The sequence below is a fragment of the Haliotis cracherodii genome, unplaced genomic scaffold (genome assembly GCF_022045235.1).
Source record: "Haliotis cracherodii isolate W230 unplaced genomic scaffold, xgHalCrac1.p SCAF_4, whole genome shotgun sequence".
NCBI classification, from domain to species: domain Eukaryota; kingdom Metazoa; phylum Mollusca; class Gastropoda; order Lepetellida; family Haliotidae; genus Haliotis; species Haliotis cracherodii.
In genome coordinates this window covers 49,168,110-49,191,084 of record NW_027266297.1, presented here as the reverse complement: position 1 = coordinate 49,191,084, position 22,975 = coordinate 49,168,110, and the positions used below count along the sequence as shown (strand labels likewise).

Sequence of the window (22,975 nt, the reverse complement as noted above, 5' to 3'; positions counted from 1 at the left end):
GAGTTGTTACATGAAACTCAATGAATATATTAAACAATGCATCTAGCCAATAATAGGAACATGCGGGTATGGTGTTATGTCATACATGATATTAACCCCATTTGCATACTGTAGACGTTATGGTTCGCCAACATACCCGCATCAGGAAGAGCTAGGGTTAGGTTATATACATGTATGTCAAGTCTGGTGCCGACACCTAATTTGAATACTGCAGACGTTATGGTTCGCCATCATACCGTTCGGCCGCATCAGGAAGAGCTAGGGTTAGGTTATATATGTCAAGTCTGATGCCGCCACAGATATTTAACAGCCCTATTTGGGTTAAGGTTTCTACCCAACATATGCCTGACAGTGATTTACAACTGGGTTATTCCTAAATACAGACGCTGATGTTCTCGTATCACAACAAAAACATGAATCATGAGGTTCTATGGTTAGGTTTTCTACCCAATATATGTCCGGCACTGATGTAAAACTGGATTATTCTTGAATCAGACGCAGATGTCACGAAATCTCAACAGAAACATGAATGATAAGGTGCTAGGTTTAGGGTTTCTACTCAATATATGTCCGACAGTGATGTAAAACTGGATTATCCTTGAATCAGACGCAGATGTCACGAAATCTTAACAGAAAGATAAATGATAAGGTGCTAGGGTTGGGATTTCTACTCGATATATGTCCGACAGTGACGTAAAACTGGGTTATTCCTGATACAGACGCTGATATCACGAAATCTCAACAGAAACACGAATGATAAGGTGCTAGGGTTAGGGTTTCTACTCAATATATATCCGACAGTGGTGTAAAACTGGATTATCCTTGAATCAGACGCAGATGTCACGAAATCTCAACAGAAACACGAATGATAAGGTGCTAGGGTTCGGGTTTCTACTCAATATATGTCTGACAGTGATGTAAAACTGGATTATTTCTGATACAGACGCTGATGTTATCGTATCTCAACAGAAACATGAATCATGAGGTGCTAGGGTTAGGGTTTCTACCCAATGCATGTCCGACAGTGATGTAAAACTGGATTTTTCTGGAATCAGACGCAGCTGTTGCGGTATCTCAAAAGAACCCTCAGAAGAATCGTAAGGTTCTAAGGTTAGTGTTCCTTCCCAATATATGTCTTATTGTGATATAAAACTGGGTCATTCCTGATACAGACGCAGGTGTTACTGTATCTCAACAGAAATATGAATCATGAGGTGCTAGGGTTACCCAACACATGCTGAAAAGTGACAAGAAACTGCTTTCTTAGCCACTCAGACCCTACTTATTAATTTCTGTCTTTATGATACTGCAATTATGCTAAAGTAGAGTGAGAGAAACTTGGATGCACAGGTGGCCCAATTGTCATGGTTGATGGAACTTGATGTGCAGTTAGTGCCAGGATGTCCTGGTCATGGGTTGAAATCCAGAATACGACCCTTCGTATCAGCACCACAATACCTCATGTGGTTGCATAAATTTGTGTCTCCCTTACAAATCACTGCCACACGTCCATCTGTTCAGCTTTAGGTCACATTCTCCAAACCAGTGATCAGAATGGATCCTCACATAACCAATCGACACAACTCGGCAGTGTTGAAGCATTTTAGTCCATTAGGCCAACTTTTCTCTCACAAAGCATAAAACATCCACACTATGGTGACGGAAACACAACTAGTATCACATGTATTTCAATACTTTATTCTATTACAGAAATCCATTTTTTTATACTATATATAAATCAGTAGTGAAAACAAAAAAACTTCTGAATAACATATTTGTGAAACTTAAAGATTGTGTCAGTTATCTTCAACTTGCTGAATATGAACATTATTAACATTTTGCCATGGCAATATTAGTGCTGGAATCAAGAGTGCAGCGTCCAGTTCATGACATCATTAAAACGGATATCTGAAACAACAAGAAAAACAAAAAACTGAACGCGTTAAATGTATAATTTAAGCATACAGATTATTATTTTATTCTTCTTATCTATAAGGCTACAATATTTGCCAAAGAAAGGTGAATGAATTTGGTAATGATAGCCCATAGTGTGGTTAAAAATAGTGCTACAAAAGTGTAGCTCACCTGGACATGTTGTCAACACTTTATAATGACAAAAAAGACAACCACTATACAGAGACTATCATTGCTACCCTGCATATATATATTTTCCATTCAAATACTGAGGACTAAAAGAACACTAAAATATCTGAACAATTCATGCTGTCATCTTGAGGAGAAACACACACGGCACAAATTCAGCTCCCTCAGTCTGGCAAATTTAGAGAAGTTTACATTGCCAAATATGCATGGTCATGGGGGGGGGGGGGGGAAGGAGGAGGAGAGTATTTAAATTTATGTGACCCATTTATTTTACCAGAAGTTTAACCCGATCTGCGGTATCATGAAGGGTGTTTCAGCAAGGGATGACTGTATTTATGTTTATCTTCCAACATTACAAAAAGAACCAACATCAGATATTTCAAATCCTTATCTTGGACAAATATACAGTTTGGAATCCCAATAAAATTCACATTTCTAGAACTGATTTGCCGCTATGATAAAGGGTACTTATGTGGCTGTATTCTCAAAGTCATTTTTATTTTAACACTTAGATAAATTCATTACATTTTATACACTCCTGTGTCACCATTTACAGTGTTGATATTTTGTCCAATTCATTCATCACTCCAATTTACCAGTATATGCATAAAACCAAAAGGACTAAATGAAAATGCAGTAAATGAAGATAAGGGGGCACATGTGAAGAACAAAAGTAACAGCAGTTACAAAAATCATACTATGCCCCAAAGTACAATGTAATATAATTTAGCATAGATGACAAATTCAATATGGTTGACATGGCAGCCATATTTAGAATCTGATCCGATTTCAGTGATTGTCTTAGTTTTATTAAACACAGCAGTCAGCCATATATATGTTGTCAGCTATATGAAGATAACCTGGAAATAATTCAGTCTGGTCTAGAAAAACCAGTGATATTATCACTGTCATCTTGTTACAATAACAAGCAACTAACCAAGTCACCGAACCTGACCACCCAATCACTTAACTCGTCCCTTATAACAAGGATAGGTTGCAGTGGACCTATTATAACACAGAATCACCACGGCGGACTGATTTTTGAGAACATTAATCTAGAGACACCACGGCTGGGATTGTCAGAAAAGTAAAAGTTTTTAACAACCGAAGGTTAATACAAACTAACATTAGCTGACTTCAGCGCTTGGTACCTGAACATAACACATCTACAGACTGAATTTGGTTAAAATATATCAACATCTATGTTTTGTGTCGTTATATTTGTAGCCATGTTATTTTCTACTACCTTAAAGGAAGATAAATTTGAAAGTGACTATTGAACATAACATGTCTTTACACACATGACCATTCTATTTTATGTTGTAATTTACATTTCATGTCCATTATTCATGTGTTCAATAATTTTCAGATGACTTTGGACCCCACAACCCCTCAATACCTGAAAAGTTCATAGTGGATATCAAACCTGAACTGTGTTCAGATAACAGCAGTTATGTGGGTGATCTCTGACCCGCTGACTTTTCCACATAATATTTTTAACCAGATGTTATTCTTCCACCTTATTTGATTTGCAGATTTCCATGTCAGACAAAGATCAAGCGGTGTCATAGGATTCCTTTTCACTTGATCAGGAGGGATGCTATTGTGTGCCAACTGAAATAAAAAAATGACAAAAATAACAATGAAAACTAGAAAGTGTTTTTACTCGTAAAAACATATGTCTCCCCCCACTCCCCTAACCCCCATTCATTCGTTTACTTCATGTTAAACCCCATCTCTTCATTCCCACCCTCCATTACTATATAACAGAGACAAAAATAGAACTCCTAGAAATTTCAAACAACTAATGGGCACCACTTCAGGACATGGTTAATATGTTACAACTTCATGAAATAATATTTAACAGTTTCTGAGTTATGGTCAGGAAACAAAGCTTACCCCCATTCAGAGCCTATGTTCAAGTTATCTCCATGGAAACGAGAAAAATAAAAATGTCAAAAATCTCTAAATAGCAAAAGGCACCACTTCAGTGCTGGGTTAATGTGTATACAAAGTTTCGCGAAAAGATATTAAACGGTTTCCGAGTTATGGTCCGGAAACCAAGCTTACCCCCATTCAGAGTCTATGTTCAAGTTATCTCCATGGAAACGAGAAAAAATAAAAATGTCAAAAATCTCTAAATAGCAAAAGGCACCACTTCAGTGCTGGGTTAATGTGTATACAAAGTTTCGCTAAAAAATATTAAACAGTTTCTGAGTTATGGTCAGGAAACAAAGCTTACCCCCATTCAGAGTCTATGGTCAACTTATCTCCATGGAAACGAGAAAAAATAAAAATGTCAAAAATCTCTAAATAGCAAAAGGCACCACTTCAGTGCTGGGTTAATGTGTATACAAAGTTTCGCGAAAAAATATGAAACGGTTTCCGAGTTATGGTCCGGAAACCAAGCTTACCCCCATTCAGAGTCTATGGTCAACTTATCTCCATGGAAACGAGAAAAAATAAAAATGTCAAAAATCTCTAAATAGCAAAAGGCACCACTTCAGTGCTGGGTTAATGTGTATACAAAGTTTCGCTAAAAAATATGAAACAGTTTCTGAGTTATGGTCAGGAAACAAAGCTTACCCCCATTCAGAGCCTATGTTCAAGTTATCTCCATGGAAACGAGAAAAAATAAAAATGTCAAAAATCTCTAAATAGCAAAAGGCACCACTTCAGTGCTGGGTTAATGTGTATACAAAGTTTCGCGAAAAGATATTAAACGGTTTCCGAGTTATGGTCCGGAAACCAAGCTTACCCCCATTCAGAGTCTATGTTCAAGTTATCTCCATGGAAACGAGAAAAAATAAAAATGTCAAAAATCTCTAAATAGCAAAAGGCACCACTTCAGTGCTGGGTTAATGTGTATACAAAGTTTCGCTAAAAAATATTAAACAGTTTCTGAGTTATGGTCAGGAAACAAAGCTTACCCCCATTCAGAGTCTATGGTCAACTTATCTCCATGGAAACGAGAAAAAATAAAAATGTCAAAAATCTCTAAATAGCAAAAGGCACCACTTCAGTGCTGGGTTAATGTGTATACAAAGTTTCGCGAAAAAATATGAAACGGTTTCCGAGTTATGGTCCGGAAACCAAGCTTACCCCCATTCAGAGTCTATGGTCAACTTATCTCCATGGAAACGAGAAAAAATAAAAATGTCAAAAATCTCTAAATAGCAAAAGGCACCACTTCAGTGCTGGGTTAATGTGTATACAAAGTTTCGCGAAAAAATATTAAATGGTTTCCGAGTTATGGTCCGGAAACAAAGCTTACCCCCATTCAGAGTCTATGTTCAAGTTATATCCATGGAAACGAGAAAAAATAAAAATGTCAAAAATCTCTAAATAGCAAAAGGCACCACTTCAGTGCTGGGTTAATGTGTATACAAAGTTTCGCGAAAAAATATTAAACGGTTCCTGAGTTATGGTCCGGAAACGGTGGGAACGCCGACGCCGACGGGAACCGTGCCAAAAACAATATGTCTCCCTCCATTCTGGGGGAGACATAATCAATGCTACTCCATAGTCATACAGTCATTGGGGCCTTGGTCTATAATTCAGGGTCTTACCACCCGCACAAGGCGTAACGAAGTGAACTAAGCAGGTTGCACCACCAAAATATTGGCTGCACTAGTTAATCATAAATTGAAACACTTTATTTTCAGTTATTCTGAATATTAAATAAATTCAAAGAAAAAAAACCCCTTGAGAATGTGCTCCAGAATTTATTTTGGGTGAATCTGTACATGCCTTTTCATATCATGATATCAAGTAAACAACCTTAAACAGAAGTCTCAAAGTGTCTGTTGTGATTGTAACCTCATGAGTGACTGTTCTAGTGGTAATTGTGGAGAGTCCTGCAAGTTCAATGCATTCAGGACCGCCTCCGTGGGCTAGTGGTAGAGCATCTGCCCAGAGAGCGGAAGGTCCGGGATTCGTTCCCCGGCCGCGTCATACGAAAAGACGTATAAAGATGGTACTTGTTGTTACCCTGTCTGGCGCTCGGCATTAAGGGGCTAAAACAAGGACTGGTTGGCTCGGAGTCAGTATACTGTGTCTGAGTGGGGTATTCATGTTAAACTGCGGCATGGTATCTCAGTGGGCTAGCACTATAAATCGGCATCAGTCCTGACTGAGTACAAGCAGCCACACAAACACATACACGTACATGCACGTTGCTATATAAGTGCAATAATCTTGGACGCGACGATAAACCCAATTTCACCTCACCTCAATGCATTCAGACCACCTGTGTATTTTACTACTTTTATGAACTTTTGTTTCCTGAATTCGAAAAGACTTGCAGCCAGTTCTAAAAGAATTCAGTTTTCCACTTATGGTTGGAAATGTTACCTGCACTGGGTGCGACCTGACTTCACCTAAAAGTTACCGACACCTGGGCCTACTTGCACAGAACAATCTTAGTAAAATCGATCTTAGGTGGCTACAATCAATTTTACAATCACCATACAATTGTCCTTTGCCACTTTCACAAACCCATCTTAGCACGATTGTAAGACGGCTTATCTAAGATTGAAATCTTCAACAATGGAAGTACGAATATCTTAAACTCGACTCCTGTCTACATTTGTCTGCAAACGCGCATAACTTGCTGCGTATACAATAAGTGGAACTGTTCACGACACACAACACGTACCTCCCTCCATCACACCTTGCACAGTTTCAAGAAAGATGCCAATTATTTGAAGGAAACAATTACTATAATGATGGCATCAATTTTTGTCGGCCTTAATACTGTCATGATTTAGGAATTGTTTTCTGTTGCAACTAGAGAAATACCTACTCATGATTTTTTTATCAAAATTATTGAAATACGAAAAAATATGTTATTTAGTGACACAATCATTATGAAAATTAAAAGAAATAATACTAAAAATATTTCCTAATAACATAACACAGGGGAGCTTTTTGTAAAATCCGAAATATATCCTTCATGCTTTCATTTCGCTGCTATAACAAAGGATGTTATGACTACCTTTTCAAAACACAGAAACACACAGGATTTCAAGAATGAATGGATGGGAAATAATGATAATGAATAATGTTTCGAGAAAGTAGTTGTCTAATATATATTCACTTGGTATTAATTATATTGATAATTATTTTCAAAAGGTGTAAATTTTACTTTTGCTATTTCAAATGTCTCATCATGTGTTTTTGCTTGTTTAATGAATACTTTTCTTTTCTTTTTAATTCAGATATTAAAATCGCTCGTCCCCTGCCAACTCGATTTTAGATTTAAACATGTATGATTTTGCACTTCAACTTATATTCATTTGTAGATTAATTTAATGATAAACTAAAGACAAAATAACTGACACGAATGTGACCCAAAAGAAATACAGGGGGAGCAACATTATACACTGGGCAAGGTAGATTCTACGCTACATGCTTATACAAAGGGAAACCACTCCCATCTAGAGTATAAACTATGATTAGCTGCCTTTGGGTTATCCAAAACGTCATGGACGTTACTAATTGCTTGCAGACAAATTTTTATACTGCCCTTAGCAAAAAAGTATGTTGTTTCAAACTTTGAGTCCGGTGGGAAAATTACTTTTACTTTTAGCTAATGATTCGATAGTTAAGTGGTTCACTATTGCAATGAACGATATTTCTGACGTTAAATCTGTTATGCATTCTTCATGTTGTTTAAGTGTCGATTTGAATGATAAAGTTAACAAAATAAAGAGGCAATGTTTGAACATAAGGCAGAATATTTATGTGAATAAATGAGTATACCGTATTCGATCTAATAAGCGCCCATGGCGATATTTGCTAATATATTGGCTAGTGAACAATCCCAATCAGCATCCCTTCTGATTGATCAATGTACACAAGACTTATTTATTTGTGTAAAATACGCACTCATGTGTTATATCACCCTTAATTATGGGCAATTAAATTCTTGAAAAATATATCTGTCGTATGTAAACATTTCAGGCTGTTAGCATAAACCACGAAATTTACGATCTTTCAACTCAAAATAATATTCTAATAAGCGCCCCCTATTTCTAATTTTGAGAGCGCCCCGGGCGCTTATTATGTTGAATACGGTATTCCTTATTTGTCAACAAGTCATTAAAGCCTTAATGATATTTAACATAACCCTAAGATAATGATTGTTCTCTTCCTGTCAACATTAACAGATTTCTACATTCAACTGTTTATTACTCAAAATTGTGTATCTTGTGTAAGTGAAAAGGCAATATAATCAGAAACCTGTTATCAGGATGAGTTGGTTTTCATCCACAGAGATCCGTGAAAAATGTTGGACAGAGACCATTATACGTAAGGGCAATGTGTTAAATTGGACTTGATCACATGGGTTCTAATGGTACTCTCTCTGATTGGGTGCTGCCTAACTTTCTTCTTTCTAACATGTCAGTCACTGGATACAATAGATCATATTTGAAGATATTGATGAATTTCAAAACAATTGTCATACACACTGATATACCATAATATTATAGATGGAAATAAAAACCTTCTACGGCAATTTAATATCATCTAACAGTTCTGGAATAGCTAAATATGCAAACAAAAGAATAAACATGTTTTTACACTACAGATGACTTACTGTACAATAACTTACATGTCTGGGTAGTGGAAGAAAACAACATTTTAAACATATCTGCCATGTTGGTCATGCTCAAAATCAGATAAAATTTTTGAATGCATTTCTGGCGACTTTATTCCTGAGACCACACAAAAAATGTCAGCTTCATAACAATTGTAGGTTATTAAAGAAATGTAAAAAAAAAAACATCACTGGATTAAAGGATTACATTAAGGTTAAAGTTCTTAAATGCGCAAGTTATTGAAATACACAAAACAGAACCTCGTGCAGCATTGTCACCATATATTGAATTACATGAGCAGTCTGTGTCTAAAAATGATGGGTCGAATAGTCCGAACAGGATTTTAGTGTTGTCATATTGACTGTTATTAATTGGACTTACTACATCGAGCACAATGTTACTGGACTTGCGTTTCAAACTTGGGGGCTTTTCAGGAGGAATTGCTCAAGCAAAACATGTTACAGTCGTGCCTCGTTTATACGGACACTTGCATCATTTCAGTATATGTTTACAGTATAAAGAATTAGTACATGCATTATAGTATACTTTAAAGTACCAAACAACAGGCTATCGCTTGCTACTTCAATTCCGAAATGAAAAGACGTTGATACTTCAATGTGTATCCAGAGCAGAGTCTGGTGAGTCCAATTATCATGTAAAGAGGCAGAATATAATATAGCAGTTGCCTTAATAGTCTATAGCAATTTGTTATCTGCAAATATAATACAAAATATTGGACATTACTATTTAATTGGTTAGGAATTCCACAGAGGGTAGATAAGTACGTAAAACATAATTTTTAACAGTATGATTAGAGAAACAAGACGATATTTTTAAGATAACAAATTAAATTTGTCCCCAGTTTTAAGAGGCTTGGGTAAACCCTGTAGTGACCAGGCTCCATGGTCTAGTGCACAACATTTACAATGTAGGTCTAAACTAAACAGGTAGGCACCTTGCACAAACATAACTTGAGAGAGACAGAGACGAGTTCAACAAAAAATACCACAACAAAGTAGTGTACATTTAGTTCTGTCGTGAGGAACATACTGATTTTACAACTAAAGTGGACACTTTCTAGCAAACATTTTACAAACATATATAACCTGAAGATACCATATTAATTGTGTTATGACAAACATGTGCAGATAGTTGTGGGAATCTTGGTTTGTCTCTTACAAACTGATACAAACAGTCTGTATTCATAATAATCGATAAAAATAGCACATTATAATTCTAGGGTATAAGATTATTTAAAAAATTGAACTTTTATCTTTGTTTGTTTGTTGTTTAATGCTGTACTAAGCAATATTCATGCTTTGACAGCTGCCTGTAAACGATGAAATCTGGACCTGACAATCCAGTAATTGACATCATGAGCATCAATCCATCCAAAAGGGATACGATGACATGCATTAACAAAGTCTGTGAGCCTGACCCCTCAATCGCGTTATTCGCCTCTTATGACAAGGATAGTCACCTCTTAAAGCAAGCATGGTTTGCTGAAGACCTATTCTGACCCTGATCTTCACTGGTAAGTTTGTATAACTAAACATGTGGCACTTGCTGCCAAGACAAAGAATGACAAGAACTACAACAATATTCCCTCTATTTGGGTACAACACAAATTGACTAAAACACTGAGAAATATGCACATTTGCTCTTAGTCCTTATTAAAGTGTACTGGTACTGTACAGACAAATCTTATTTTGGAATGTATCAGAAATAACAGGAAAATGACAAGGACTTATGCAGGCCAGTAGACAAAGTGAAAAGGAAAATATACAATTTATAAAACACTGCCAAACACATCACTATTTAAAAACTACACTATGTTGTTTTTGTGTGTACAATGACATTATAATTGGGGATTCAATTATACCTACTAAAACAGGATGTTGCCAGCAGTGTTCACTGCTGTTCATGATAAGGTATTCTCAGTTCTGTCCATTGCTCACAGACAAATGTAGTGTCTGCTACTGTCAACAAAAACATTCAAACATTACACCCTACACTAAACTGTATGAGTTAAATGGAGATACATTCATCAATAAAATGGTATTTTGTCTTCAGACATTCAGTTATCAGAGGATTACAGTTAGTTAGATGCTGTAGGCCTAGTCATAATCTTATAACAACACAATTATTCAGGTATAAATGGATAAATTTGAGTTTGTTGACAGAGGTTGCAAAGAAACAATACAGATGTAGACCAGTGTAATTAACTAACAGTTGGGAAATGTTGATCATTAGTAATGATTATAATGTTGCTTTTATGATAATATCATTAAGAATCTACTGAAATAAACAATGTGAGCTTTTTCATAAGTATACCATGAGGGATGATAGGTACATAGGCATGGACATTTCACATACCATAAAGAATGTTTTCAAAACATACCATTTTATTAATCAAATGATTAATATATAATACTTTCTGTTGAGATTATTATGTAATATTCACTAAGACTAAGAACTAATCTGAGGAAATCATCTGCATACTACATAGACACTGCATGGAAGTTACATTACCTGGTAATCATATTCTGGTCTCTGATTCAAGTAAGGTAGGTTTGATATCTTTTAGATGATCAAGTGACATCAAAGATTGCGAATATTCGCACATCCTACTCAAGAGAACTCAAGAAACATCTGGCAAGCAAAACAAGTGGCTCTGCAACAGATGCTGAGTACATGCCTGTATGGGATCACTTTGAGACCTTGGATCCTTTCTTACGTCCTCATATGAGGCAGCGTGCATCTGTCAACAACTTCACAACACAGGTACATGTGGTTTATGATGTTTAAGTTATTAATACCTAATTTTGAATTCCAACACATTCTAGAATTATATGTAGGAACCAATGGTATTAACTTAGTAATAGTCCATATTTAAGATTTAATACTTAAACAACTTGTTTTATGGAATGAAAACATGCATATATTTTAAAATGATTACAGTATTGTTTATTTGTTTCCACAATTTACACAAAGGTGGTTATTTACAATAATCATTATGTAGACTCAGCTACATACCACATTCTTGATTGCACATCTACTCACTGGCAAAGCTAAATGCACCATACTGACACAAGTCAATTTACCATAGTGACATAGGCTCAGTGTATATCCCATACTGACACAGCTCACTGTACCATACAAGGTTAAATTTTGTCCCATTGCCAGTCAACTTGTCCATTTGTCATGAAATAGTCAGTAAATTCATCCCTGACATCTCTGGCTGATGATGAGGAAAAGTTGCCCCCTTGTCTTGATAAACGCATTGTGTGACTAACTTGTGTGGTGTCAGGTTCAACATCAGAGTGTGTACTGTAAACTCTATCTTTCTTGGTACGCAGGAAATTGTGTAAGACCACTGCAGCCATAATAGTTTTTTGACAGCATTGTCAGGTTTTTGTCTCATTGGTTTCTGAAATACCTGGAATCTGGTGATGAAAATGCCAAAGGCATTTTCAGACACTCTCCTTGCTCTGGACAACCTGTAATTGAAGATTCTTTTGTGTTCTGGTAGGTCACGTTGGGGAAATGGCTTCATAAGATATGTTTTCAGTGGAAAAGCTTCATCACCCACAATAACATGTGGTGTGTCCTCTTGTCTTCCTGGAAGAGGCTTTGGTGATGGTATATTAACTGCATTAGCCTCAATACACCTCAACAGATCTGAATTTGCAAATATCCCTGCATCTCCAGCTCTCCCATTGGCACCAACATCTACAAATGTAAATTTATAGTTGGCATCAACTAGAGCAAGCATTATAATGCTGAAATAGCCCTTGTAGTTGTAAAATTGGGAACCACTATGAGCTGGAGCAGTCACTGCAAAATGTTTCCCATCCATGGCACCAAAACAGTTTGGAAATTGCCACTTGTCTTCAAAGTCAGTCACGATGCTTTTCCATTCATCTTGAGTGCTTGGCACCTGCAAAATTAGTGAAAAAGAACATGGTTGTTAAAATGATGAGATCTATTTATGTTCAAGAAATATTTTTTATGCTATTTCAGGAATCCTCAAATAGGCTGGTTGAAGAAGGCCAGGATGAAGTTCAACTGGCCATAGAAGACATCAATACACCATCTGAAAATGAAATAACTGCTGCCCTTGCTCCGTCTAAGTCACACTTGCGAAAGACAACATCAAAACTGAACCCCCAAGATAGATTCAGAGAGGCTGTTGTGTCTTCTCTGAGTGCTCTCGTCAATAAGCCCACAGCGGACGATCCTGGAAGAAACAAACAATTTCTCTTACACTTAGGAGAAGAAATGGATGAAATTACCGACAAGAGGCTACTAAGACAGCTCAAATTGGAAATGCAGCAACTTGTGTTTAATTTTCAGCATCAACAGGAAGAAGTTAATGAACCATAAATTCTAATTCTAAAATCATGAGAGATATGCTAGGAAACTGAATAATTGTATTCATATTTTCATTTATACTATTTCATAGTTGTTTTATTGAAATATCTGATCACAAACATTTGATGTACCTAGAATTTATGACTCATGTAAACATGATTGTGACACAATCTTTTAACTGGTTCAAATAATGCTATATTGTTACCTGTTAATATGAAATTGGGATGAATGGGAAAGAGGTGTATAGGTATATTTCTATATTTAATCACGTCTGATACCCGTGTTTTACAAAATACACTTCTGAAGCATATAGCATTGACAAAGCTGTCAAAGTACTTACTGTCATTGCTTTGCCAGGCTAGGCCAATGCTATGTTATATTTGTCACAATCTTTACTTATAGACTCTGCATATTAAAAGAAGTGGAAAATTCAGTTTCCTTTCGTTCCCCACAGCAGCTCAGTAAGTCTCTGATCCTTTGGACCTGGATAATAGTGCCTTTAGCACTATGAGCAGTCTAATGCTTATAATTTGCATGTCTGATAGTAATGCGTTCTTTAACGATTGTATGGTAAGTATAAAGTTTTGTGTTATATGAAACAAATTGCCTTGATCGCTGCTCTAAATAGACATAAATCTATGTATTCATTAAGTGAATAATTAGATTAGTTGACATCTAACTACTGATAATTACTATCTAAGTACATCAATGTTTATAACCATTGATTTATTCACAATGATTTGGTATTATTCACTCGAGCTGTCCTCAGGACAGGGGACATCGATGACTTTGTATTATTAATATTACTATTAGTTTTTTGCTGACATGTGTTCGGTAATGTCATGCAGACCAGCAAGTATTTAACAATTTTGTGGTGTGTTTTTCAAATTTGGGCAAAAGTGAAAATATCAGACAGTTTACAATTGTATGGCTTGGCACAAAATAGGTGAATGAGGCCTGTTGTACTTTTTCTGTACCAATTGAGTTTTCTATTCATTAGAAAAAATTAAATAAAGATGATTTTGGAAACTAAATAAATATGCATGCCAGAAACCTATGATTGTGGGTTTGAATCCCGGTTCCCTCTGCTTATGTTTCTAGGTTTGTCAGCACCATAATTGTGCTTGTAGGTTCGAATCCCGGTTCAATCCGATTATGTTTCTAGGTTTGTCAGCACCATGCCTGTGCATCACTTCGGGCTTTCCTCCCACATTAAGCTGATATGCCGTGATATAACTGGAATACTGTTAAAAGCAGCATTAAACCCAACTCACTCACTCTAAATGCCTCTCGAAGAAATTATTCAGAAGTCTGTGATATTTTCAAACTTATTGTAAATATAAATGTATTCCTATTCATATTGTAACTTATATAATTTATTCTATTAAATTTGTTGTAACAAATCTGTATTAATTAAATACATTAATAAAGCTCGTTCAAACCAATGTGAATATTTTTATTTTTATAACCAGAGTAAAATGCTGGGATAAAGCTATTCATTGTATCGCTGTCAAACCATTTTCTTTTGCTGAGGTAGGGTAGTCAATTGGGGAGAACTGTTGTTAACATGAGTGTGTTGTGAGTATGGTTTATTTACATGGGTACATGCACACACCTTGGCATACTCCGGCTGGAGAGCTTCATAAATGCCTTGACAGACCTCTGGGACGAATGTGCATATGGTGTTGGATGGCACTCTGTACAGGTAAGACAGAGACTGGAAGTTGTCACCTACGGCGGAAAATGCAAAGAAAAAATATAAGAACTGTACGAAAAATTAATCAGTATCATCAGCAGTATTCAGTGAGCCTCATCAAATAATAAATACATTGATAAAAAACTTATACATGTGTTGCTATTGTCGATGTACGCTGAAAATCCTAGTCAAAATGAGATATTTGGTACTATAACAGAACTGTGAGGGAGGTGGGAAAGGTAATATGATTATTCATAATTCATATGTGCCATAAAACAAATTCCCCTTTTTAAAACTAATTCAGGTTTTAAGCCTGAAGTTTGTATATTTTCCCGGTGTCAATTTAAACATTTCACGAACCACGGAAGTAGGAAGTGTTTACGCTTGGAGGGCAAGGTCGCTTAGTCATTGCTGTGATCTTATTGGTTGATCAGTACACACCTTCAGGATTCGATTGACATGTGTGGAGGTATCTTTTAGTGACATTTCCAGCGTCCGTGATTGTGAAATACGTGTTTGCAATAATCGAAAAAAATAATTAAATCATTTCAGATATTTGTATACCAAAATATACTAACCGCTAGACAGGAAACGAAGTGTAACTGCCAACTTTAATCCGGCTGGAAGGCATTCCCGCATGTTAGTGTCCTTCTTTTTTATCTTTGGCTGGACTTTTAATAACAGATGGTTAAAACTTTCTTTTCCCATGCGAAAAAAATTGTAATACGACTGTTCATCCTCAATTTCGAGTTCTTTTATCAGATTGTTGTACGCTCCCTGCATGTCGCGACGGAGAATCCAATCTTTAGTCCAACAACTTCTCTCTTTCTTCACTTTGGCATTGTCGTCTTCCTCACACAATATCGCGCAGCAGATGACTGCTGCCACGTCTGCTTCAGACATTTTGATACCATGGAAACAAATTATCGTGAGATATCATGAGATCGACACTCAATCGGCAGATCGAATCGTGTGAGTGGCAGCAAATCGATTTGTCGATATTCGTTACAATCACCGAACATGTTGTACAATGTATGGAAATCGGCATGTCGTTACGACAGGTCGACCCGTGTGAGTCGCGCTTTACTGGTCCTTCACTTTTCACATGATTTGCACTGAATCAATTTATTGTCTTTAGACGCGACTAGATTAAAGTTGAAACACGTTTTCCATTTTGTTAATATATATACATTTGTTCGGCTACAAATTCCTTGGCGATTTATGAGATCGGACAGGCAAAATTAGGTCAATTAGTAATTGCCGCGTGTGGACGGCAACGCGTGGGCGACAGTAAATCTGTAGACATGGTGAGATGACATTAACATTGAGATTGGGGATACTATTCTGCGATATAATAAATCAAAACTAAAAACAGTTAGGCTACAATAAGAAGAACATTATTGTGCATAGCCGAACAATATGTATAAAACGTCTTACGCTTGGACTGACGGAGCCCTGATCCTGGACGAGTAAGGAGAGGTGAAGGTCATGCCCAAGCGGCCCGGATTTGTTGCGAATAATGTTTTTTTCTCATTGGCAACTCTTGAAAGAATATGTAACAGTTCATTCCTACTTTACAAAATTTAGTTGTACATGAATACATGTTGATGTTTTTTATGTAGTATTTCTAAACTGAAGCGATGGAATTACACGTCGATGTTAATATGGTTACAGGCTGCATAGGCTCTGCGATTATGTGCAAGGCGTATAGACGGAGCCTAGCCGATAACAGACAACAACCCAAACGACGTGTGTTAGGTACACTGTAAGTGCTGCTCTATTTAACTGTCATATTCACCCTCGGTATCAGTAATTCTATTTGGGTATTCAAATTTCTGTTACCCACTAGTTTTTATACATGTGGGTATTTAAGTTAAATATTTAAAAACACTATTCATCTAGTCCCTGCAAACTGGTGTCGTGTGGGTTCGAGAGCTTTATAGTACTAAAAAATACCACGATACTTCCACAAGAAAGTGTGATGGCAAATGATCATGATGTAACTGTCATCGTGGAGTTTGCAAGGTTGACGGAATGCCCGTTTATAATTTCAAAATAAGTTGCTGATTTGCTAATCGAATACGCAGGGTTGCTTCACAATATTTTGATGATACGCACACGTTTCATTTGTGTAAAATCAAAACTGAATACATTCATTTAACAAGATGGATAATATTTTTTGTTATAATGTATGCACAGATTTGTAGAAGAATTATCTTGGTCTTGGAATTGTTTTTTTAATGTCGTTTGATAGACAGAACGATTATGTCTAACGATTCGCCAGGTGCGCGTTAGTCACAAACGATTTATGAATTATTCCTCTCGTTTTTGTATTAATGGGTTCACCCTTTTCTAAATATTGTGTGTATTAAGCTGTTTATTTTAATATTCTGCATCTCTGCGTAATTATATTGCCGGAGGTAGATGCCTTTACTTTTCAGAAAAAAAATACTTGGGATTATGCGGGATGTACATGTATCATTACGCAACGAGTTGACAATTCTTTTAGCTATGCCTGTTTACGCTTAGACGGAACCCAGTCGCACAAATGGCCACGAGAGGGGTAAGCTGGTTCCTGGCTCCCTATGCGCGTCGTCAACTTGCGCCTATATTTTGATATTGGAGACGGGGCCCAGCTTACGAGAGGGGCACGAATCGTAGACTGGTTCCCGGATCCTCCGCTTGGTGTCGCTGCACTTGTTCCGCTTTCCAATCAAAGGACCGGTATCGCCCACCATGAAACATCGTCTGCTACAACAAGATGGCGGCTGTCAAAATGCATTGGGCGAAGCTAGTGAGCTCTGGAAAATTGCAGTTTTCCAAGTAATGGAGGTGAGTATTGGTACCAACATAACGGCTATGGGATGTCAATGTATTCTTTGACTAATTTCGTGCAAATATTGACACGGCAGTGTTTTTGTTTTAAATGGAGGACGATGAATCTCTTATGAATTTACCTTCTGAACAGATTATCATGAACTTCTTACGCAAGACAATTTAAGTTTCTGAGAAATTCTGTATGAAACTGCCGTGTTGTCAACTATCTGTTGCATGGACTATTACATATGCACTTATATTCATAATTCATATGCTTGTCATTTTGTCTGGTAGTACGAAATTGTCATTTCTAGGCAACAACATGACACGGCCAAAATGTCAATGATAACACATGAAACTGAATTTTGACCGAAATAATATCTAGAAATATTTTGTGAATAGTTTTGATGATTCCCGCATCAAAAAAATTAAAGGCAATGAAAGCATGAATAAATATGTAGCTGCAAATATTTTATCGTGACAATAATTACGAAACGGGAATCATTTGAACTGGGCTATGTTTATGGTCAGATATGGTCATGTACCCTAATTTCGTGGGTATATTATTAAATTCCTGAGCATACTGAGGGACCATTTGATATTGGTGGGAGTGTGGGGTAGGGGATGGTGGCCTGGGTCTAGGATTGTGTTTGGAGACAAAATATATTATCAGCTACAGCTGAAATACCAGATATTCTTTTAATTACAACTATGAGACTAATCATGTTTTTATATGCCTCTTGCAACAATGTATTCTTTGTAGCAGTCAATTTCTTTTTTTCAACAGTTTGAAGCATGAATATTTTTTTCAAGCATATTTCAGGGACAATTTATTTTTGTCAATATAATCCCAGCCCTACCTCCAGAATACCAAATGGTTGGTCCCTTATTATATGTCTTGATTCAATCAAAGAATTAACATTATAAATATGATCAACTGATGAAAAATATCAGGACAATGAATAAATCGTCAAATGCTTCATATTCAATTGAAAGGACATTAAAGATCTGTCCATATTTATAGGGTCAGACTAGACTATTATTTTTAAATTATTTGAAAAGTTCTATATAGTAATATTTATTTTTATTTATAAATATTTAATCATTTGATGTGACTTTTAAAATGTGTCCATCTGATGATCATGTTAACCAATGCATTACAATACATAAAGAGTCAGTTGAATAGGTTGCACTACTTTAACATGCAACAGGCCCTATGCAGGTACATATGATATAATATGTTGTTGAATGCCTTTGTGAATATACTACATGTCTGTTGTCTCCAGATTAACAGCAGGTGTCATGTAAGGCCATAGAATGTTTCCCGGATCCTCTGCTTGGTGTCGCTGCTCTTGCTCTGCTTTCCAAGGAATTAAAGGACCGTTATTGCCCACAATAAATTACGGTCTGCTAAAACAAGATGGTGGCTGACAAAACACATTGGGCAAGGCTTGAGAGCCTTTAAATATTGTAGTTTTCGCAGTAACAGAGGTGAGTATTAGTACCCACATAATGGCTATTTGATGTCAGTGTATCTTTTGACTAATTTCATGCAAATATTGATACGACAGACTATTATTTTTTATTCATTTGAAAATTTCTTTATAGTAATATTTCTTTATATTTATTAATATTTAATCATTCATTACCATGTAATTATTAGTTGTATTCAAACTGCATACACATACATGTTTGTTTGTAGGGACTTGCATAAGAATGAAGTCATGACTGACCGAACCATAACATAATCATTGATACAAAGTTTAGGTGGTAAAGATTAAGACAAAGCAAACAGTATTGGCCATCCTGACAAGTTTTATATGAGACTCCCTACATTATTTTCTAAGTTTTGTTTTAAGCTGTTGACACAAATTTTGTATAAATATACTGATGTTGCACCATTTGCCTAAATTTAGAATATTTGAAAAAAAATAATATATTATATTTTGCAGGAACCATGCCATAATGGGAGATGGACTAGAGATGAGGAGAAATTTGACAGCTTGATGAGAGCAGGGGGGTGGAAAATATCAAATACAAAGAGTGGAAGGACTGTGCCGAAGACCAGAGAAATGGGTGTACAGACTGATGTAACTTTTGGGCCTATGATTGAAGTGACCTGGGCATGTAGCAGTCATGCACTTTATACCACTCATTCGCATTCCTTAATTAGATCTATGTTATCAAATGTATCAGTCAGTGAACCAGCCTCACCCGCCATACGCTCACAGACCTACCATGTCTCTGACATACCGTCAACCGATGCCACTTCTCCGTTGGTGCCCGAACAAAACTACTCGCAACCACTTATAGTCAGTGAACCAGCCGCACCTGCTATATGCTCACAGACCTGCCATATCTCTGACATACCGTCAACTGATGCCACTTCTCCGTTGGTGCCTAAACAAAACTGCTTGCAACCACTTACAGTCAGTGAACCAGCCTCACCAGTTGTCTGTTGTTCAATTATGCTTGAGCATAACTAAGCAAATCAAAAGAGAACCCAAATCTTATCAAAGAAAAAGATTAAAAGACAGAAAAAAACATAATGTCAATTGGCAAAATTTCTTACCCACCAATCAAGAAATGTTCCTGGAAGAGTATCTTTGACTCATCTGGTCAAACTGGTATTCATGTACAACAAAATGAATAAATGCTCAATTATCGCATTAAGAGATTTCTTTGCCATTTGGCATGGATACTTTCACAAGTTCAGGAAAAAGCTGAGATGGGTTATCAATTTGCAAATGTTTGTAAATGAGGTTACTGTTCACTAGTTGTATATTTTCACCATATATTTGGGGGCCATTCAAATGTGGATTGTGTGATATTAATTCTGTGATCATGTTGTACTGTTGTTTTGTGCAGTATCGAAGAAAGATATTTGTGTTATAACTATTTATTCTTATAACTAATATCAATCCCAGCTGTATTTCGTGGCAAAAACATACCTATTCTGTGACTAGAATTTCACTTTCAAAATTGTTTTTAGTGACAATGTTGAATGATGATCACTAGTGTAAACATACAGACATAAGCAATAATACATAATTCACATTTACTGTGAAACAAAATCAGGATATTGAGTTTATGTTACCATTTCTCAAACGAAAAATGTTTAAAAGACTGTTTGTAAATTGTTTTTACGTTTCCATTTGTCATACTAAACTAGGCATTTAAGAACAATATGTTTTCTAAACATTGGTGAATGGAGAATAAGAAAAGTAAGCAATATTTTCTATGATTTCACTAAAAAATGTGATTATTATCACATATCTTAAGAGTTGATGAGATGAATGGTAACTGTTCAAATTTGGGATTTGTCACGTCATGATTATTTGTAACTACCGTATTCGACGTAATAAGCGCCCACGGCGATATTTGCTAATATATTGGCTAGTGAACAATCTCAGTTAGCATCCCTTCCAATTGATTAATGTACACAAGACTTATTTACTTGTGTATAATATGCACTCGTATGTCATATGCACCTTTAATTATGGGCAATTAAATCCTGGAAAAATGTATCTGTTGTATATAAACATTTCAGGCTGTCCGCATAAACCACGAAATTTACGATCTTTCAACTCAAAATAATATCCTAATAAGAGCTCCCTATTTCTAATTTTGAGAGCGCCCTGGGCGCTTATTACGTCAAATATGGTAACCTCTGTAATTGTCAAAGTGCTTCGCTACATGAATTGCCTCGCTACATGAATTGCCTTAGCTTATCAAACCATACTGTAGATTGTACATGTTGTAGTGTGTATATTCGAAAATATATTGAAAGATTTCTGAGTGCAATTGTTGTGGTGTTAATTTTCTTCTCGAGATGACAGTATACTGTACTAGTACTACTACTTTGGATGTACTTCACATTTCCAATAGCATTAAGAATATTATTAAATTCATATGTATGTATGTGTGAAACTATTGAACTACATTGTACATGGAAAACATTATTTTTGTCCAGTGGTCAATCATGTGCAGAAAGTCTAATAACAAATAATCTATAACCCTTTTGGGAGGTATTTTCCCTTTTGACCCTTGTAAGTAATGTTGATGCCCTTTAGATTATAGGTTGCTGCATTGTATGCAAAACCACAGACCTATATACAAGTTATACAAGTCCATGGCTATACTTAATCTTAGATCTGCATGTCTACATCAGTGTTATCAAATGACTCAATGTACTAAATGTTAGTTCGGATACTATTAAATAGATTTAATAGAGATTAGGGAAATGTTTCCGAAACATGTCAAGTTTTCATAAATTGGGTATCAACAAAGTGTATCGATACCTCGCTGGTGTATACTGTTTTGTTTATAAATCTATTTTGATTGCAAATTTCACCTGCCAGGAGTTTCAGCTGCAATTAGAGGATTCACTATGCACAAAGCCTGCTGAATTTCATACCTGGCTCTAAGGATTGCACGTAAATCCCCTACTTTGAGAAAGGCTGATCGAAAGTTAGATTTCCCCCATGATATGACACAATGCGCCTCATCAACAATAATGTGACTGATCTGAAATTTGAATATGGGGTGAGGATAATGGGACACAGTACACTAAGACATGTTTATTTATAGAAAACATTTAACAAAATGTGCAATAAAATAATCACTACAACAAGGCGATTTTGGTCTTCCCTTACGACCATATCAAAGTCAAAGAGAATTAAGCCTCCTGACCACGTCAAGGTATCGCCCTTTCATGAGGTTTACATATTAAATAGCACTATTTTCAAAACATGAAACATATATTTATTTATAATCATTACACTGTGGCTACGGAGGCGATTGTGCTGCTCTTCGAGAATCGCATTTAGTGGATTCACAACCACTACAGTGCTGTCGGAATCGTTCACTGTATCACAACAGTTTTGCCGTAACCAGTCGGTAGAACACCCAAAACACCCCTTGATGCACATGCCAAAATAGCATCACGTTGTTTAGCCTTTAATTGGAAAAAATTACAAGATTGGTACCTGTTCGCCCGATCCAAAATACTTTCAATTTCTATGTTACTGTTGACAGACGACACATTAGTCGCCATCTTGTCTTGACTATGTTACTGTCTATGTAACCAGCAAAGGCGCTAAACCAGTTTACCGTAACGTCAAGGTGAAGGTTGTTTTACCCAATACCTGTCGTTCCAGTCTGTCGCAGGAACGAACGGGAACCAGTCTACACGAATCGCTATTCGGCTAAGCTGGTTCCCGGCTCCCTATGCGCGTCGTCAACTTGTGATATTGGAGACGGGGCCCAGCCTACTATTCGGCTTGTTATCGCAAGCTCCTCACAGCAGTGCGGAGCTTGGTGGCAGCGACGTTACCGAGTGTGTCACGCGCTGGGAAGGAGCTTGCTTGAAGTAAGGGTACGT

General features: G+C 36.4%; 1 protein-coding gene and 2 long non-coding RNA genes across 3 annotated transcripts; 2 read left to right on the top strand and 1 right to left on the bottom strand.

Annotated features, from left to right (window-relative positions):
* Positions 1–1,766: 1,766 nt before the first annotated feature.
* On the bottom strand, positions 1,767–22,751 carry LOC139480435 (uncharacterized). The gene is made up of 3 exons (XR_011654418.1): positions 22,581–22,751; positions 3,623–3,717; positions 1,767–1,908 (listed from the first exon to the last, which is right to left on the bottom strand). It is a non-coding gene; the product is annotated as an uncharacterized lncRNA (long non-coding RNA).
* Positions 9,314–13,091, top strand: LOC139478297 (uncharacterized; the record flags this gene model as incomplete). The annotated part of the gene is made up of 3 exons (XM_071260710.1): positions 9,314–9,347; positions 11,293–11,489; positions 12,729–13,091. Coding segments are annotated over 3 exons (594 nt in total), but the record flags the coding sequence as incomplete, so codon positions are not given.
* On the top strand, positions 17,440–22,156 carry LOC139480434 (uncharacterized). The gene is made up of 3 exons (XR_011654417.1): positions 17,440–17,607; positions 18,879–19,083; positions 19,545–22,156. It is a non-coding gene; the product is annotated as an uncharacterized lncRNA (long non-coding RNA).
* Positions 22,752–22,975: the final 224 nt, after the last annotated feature.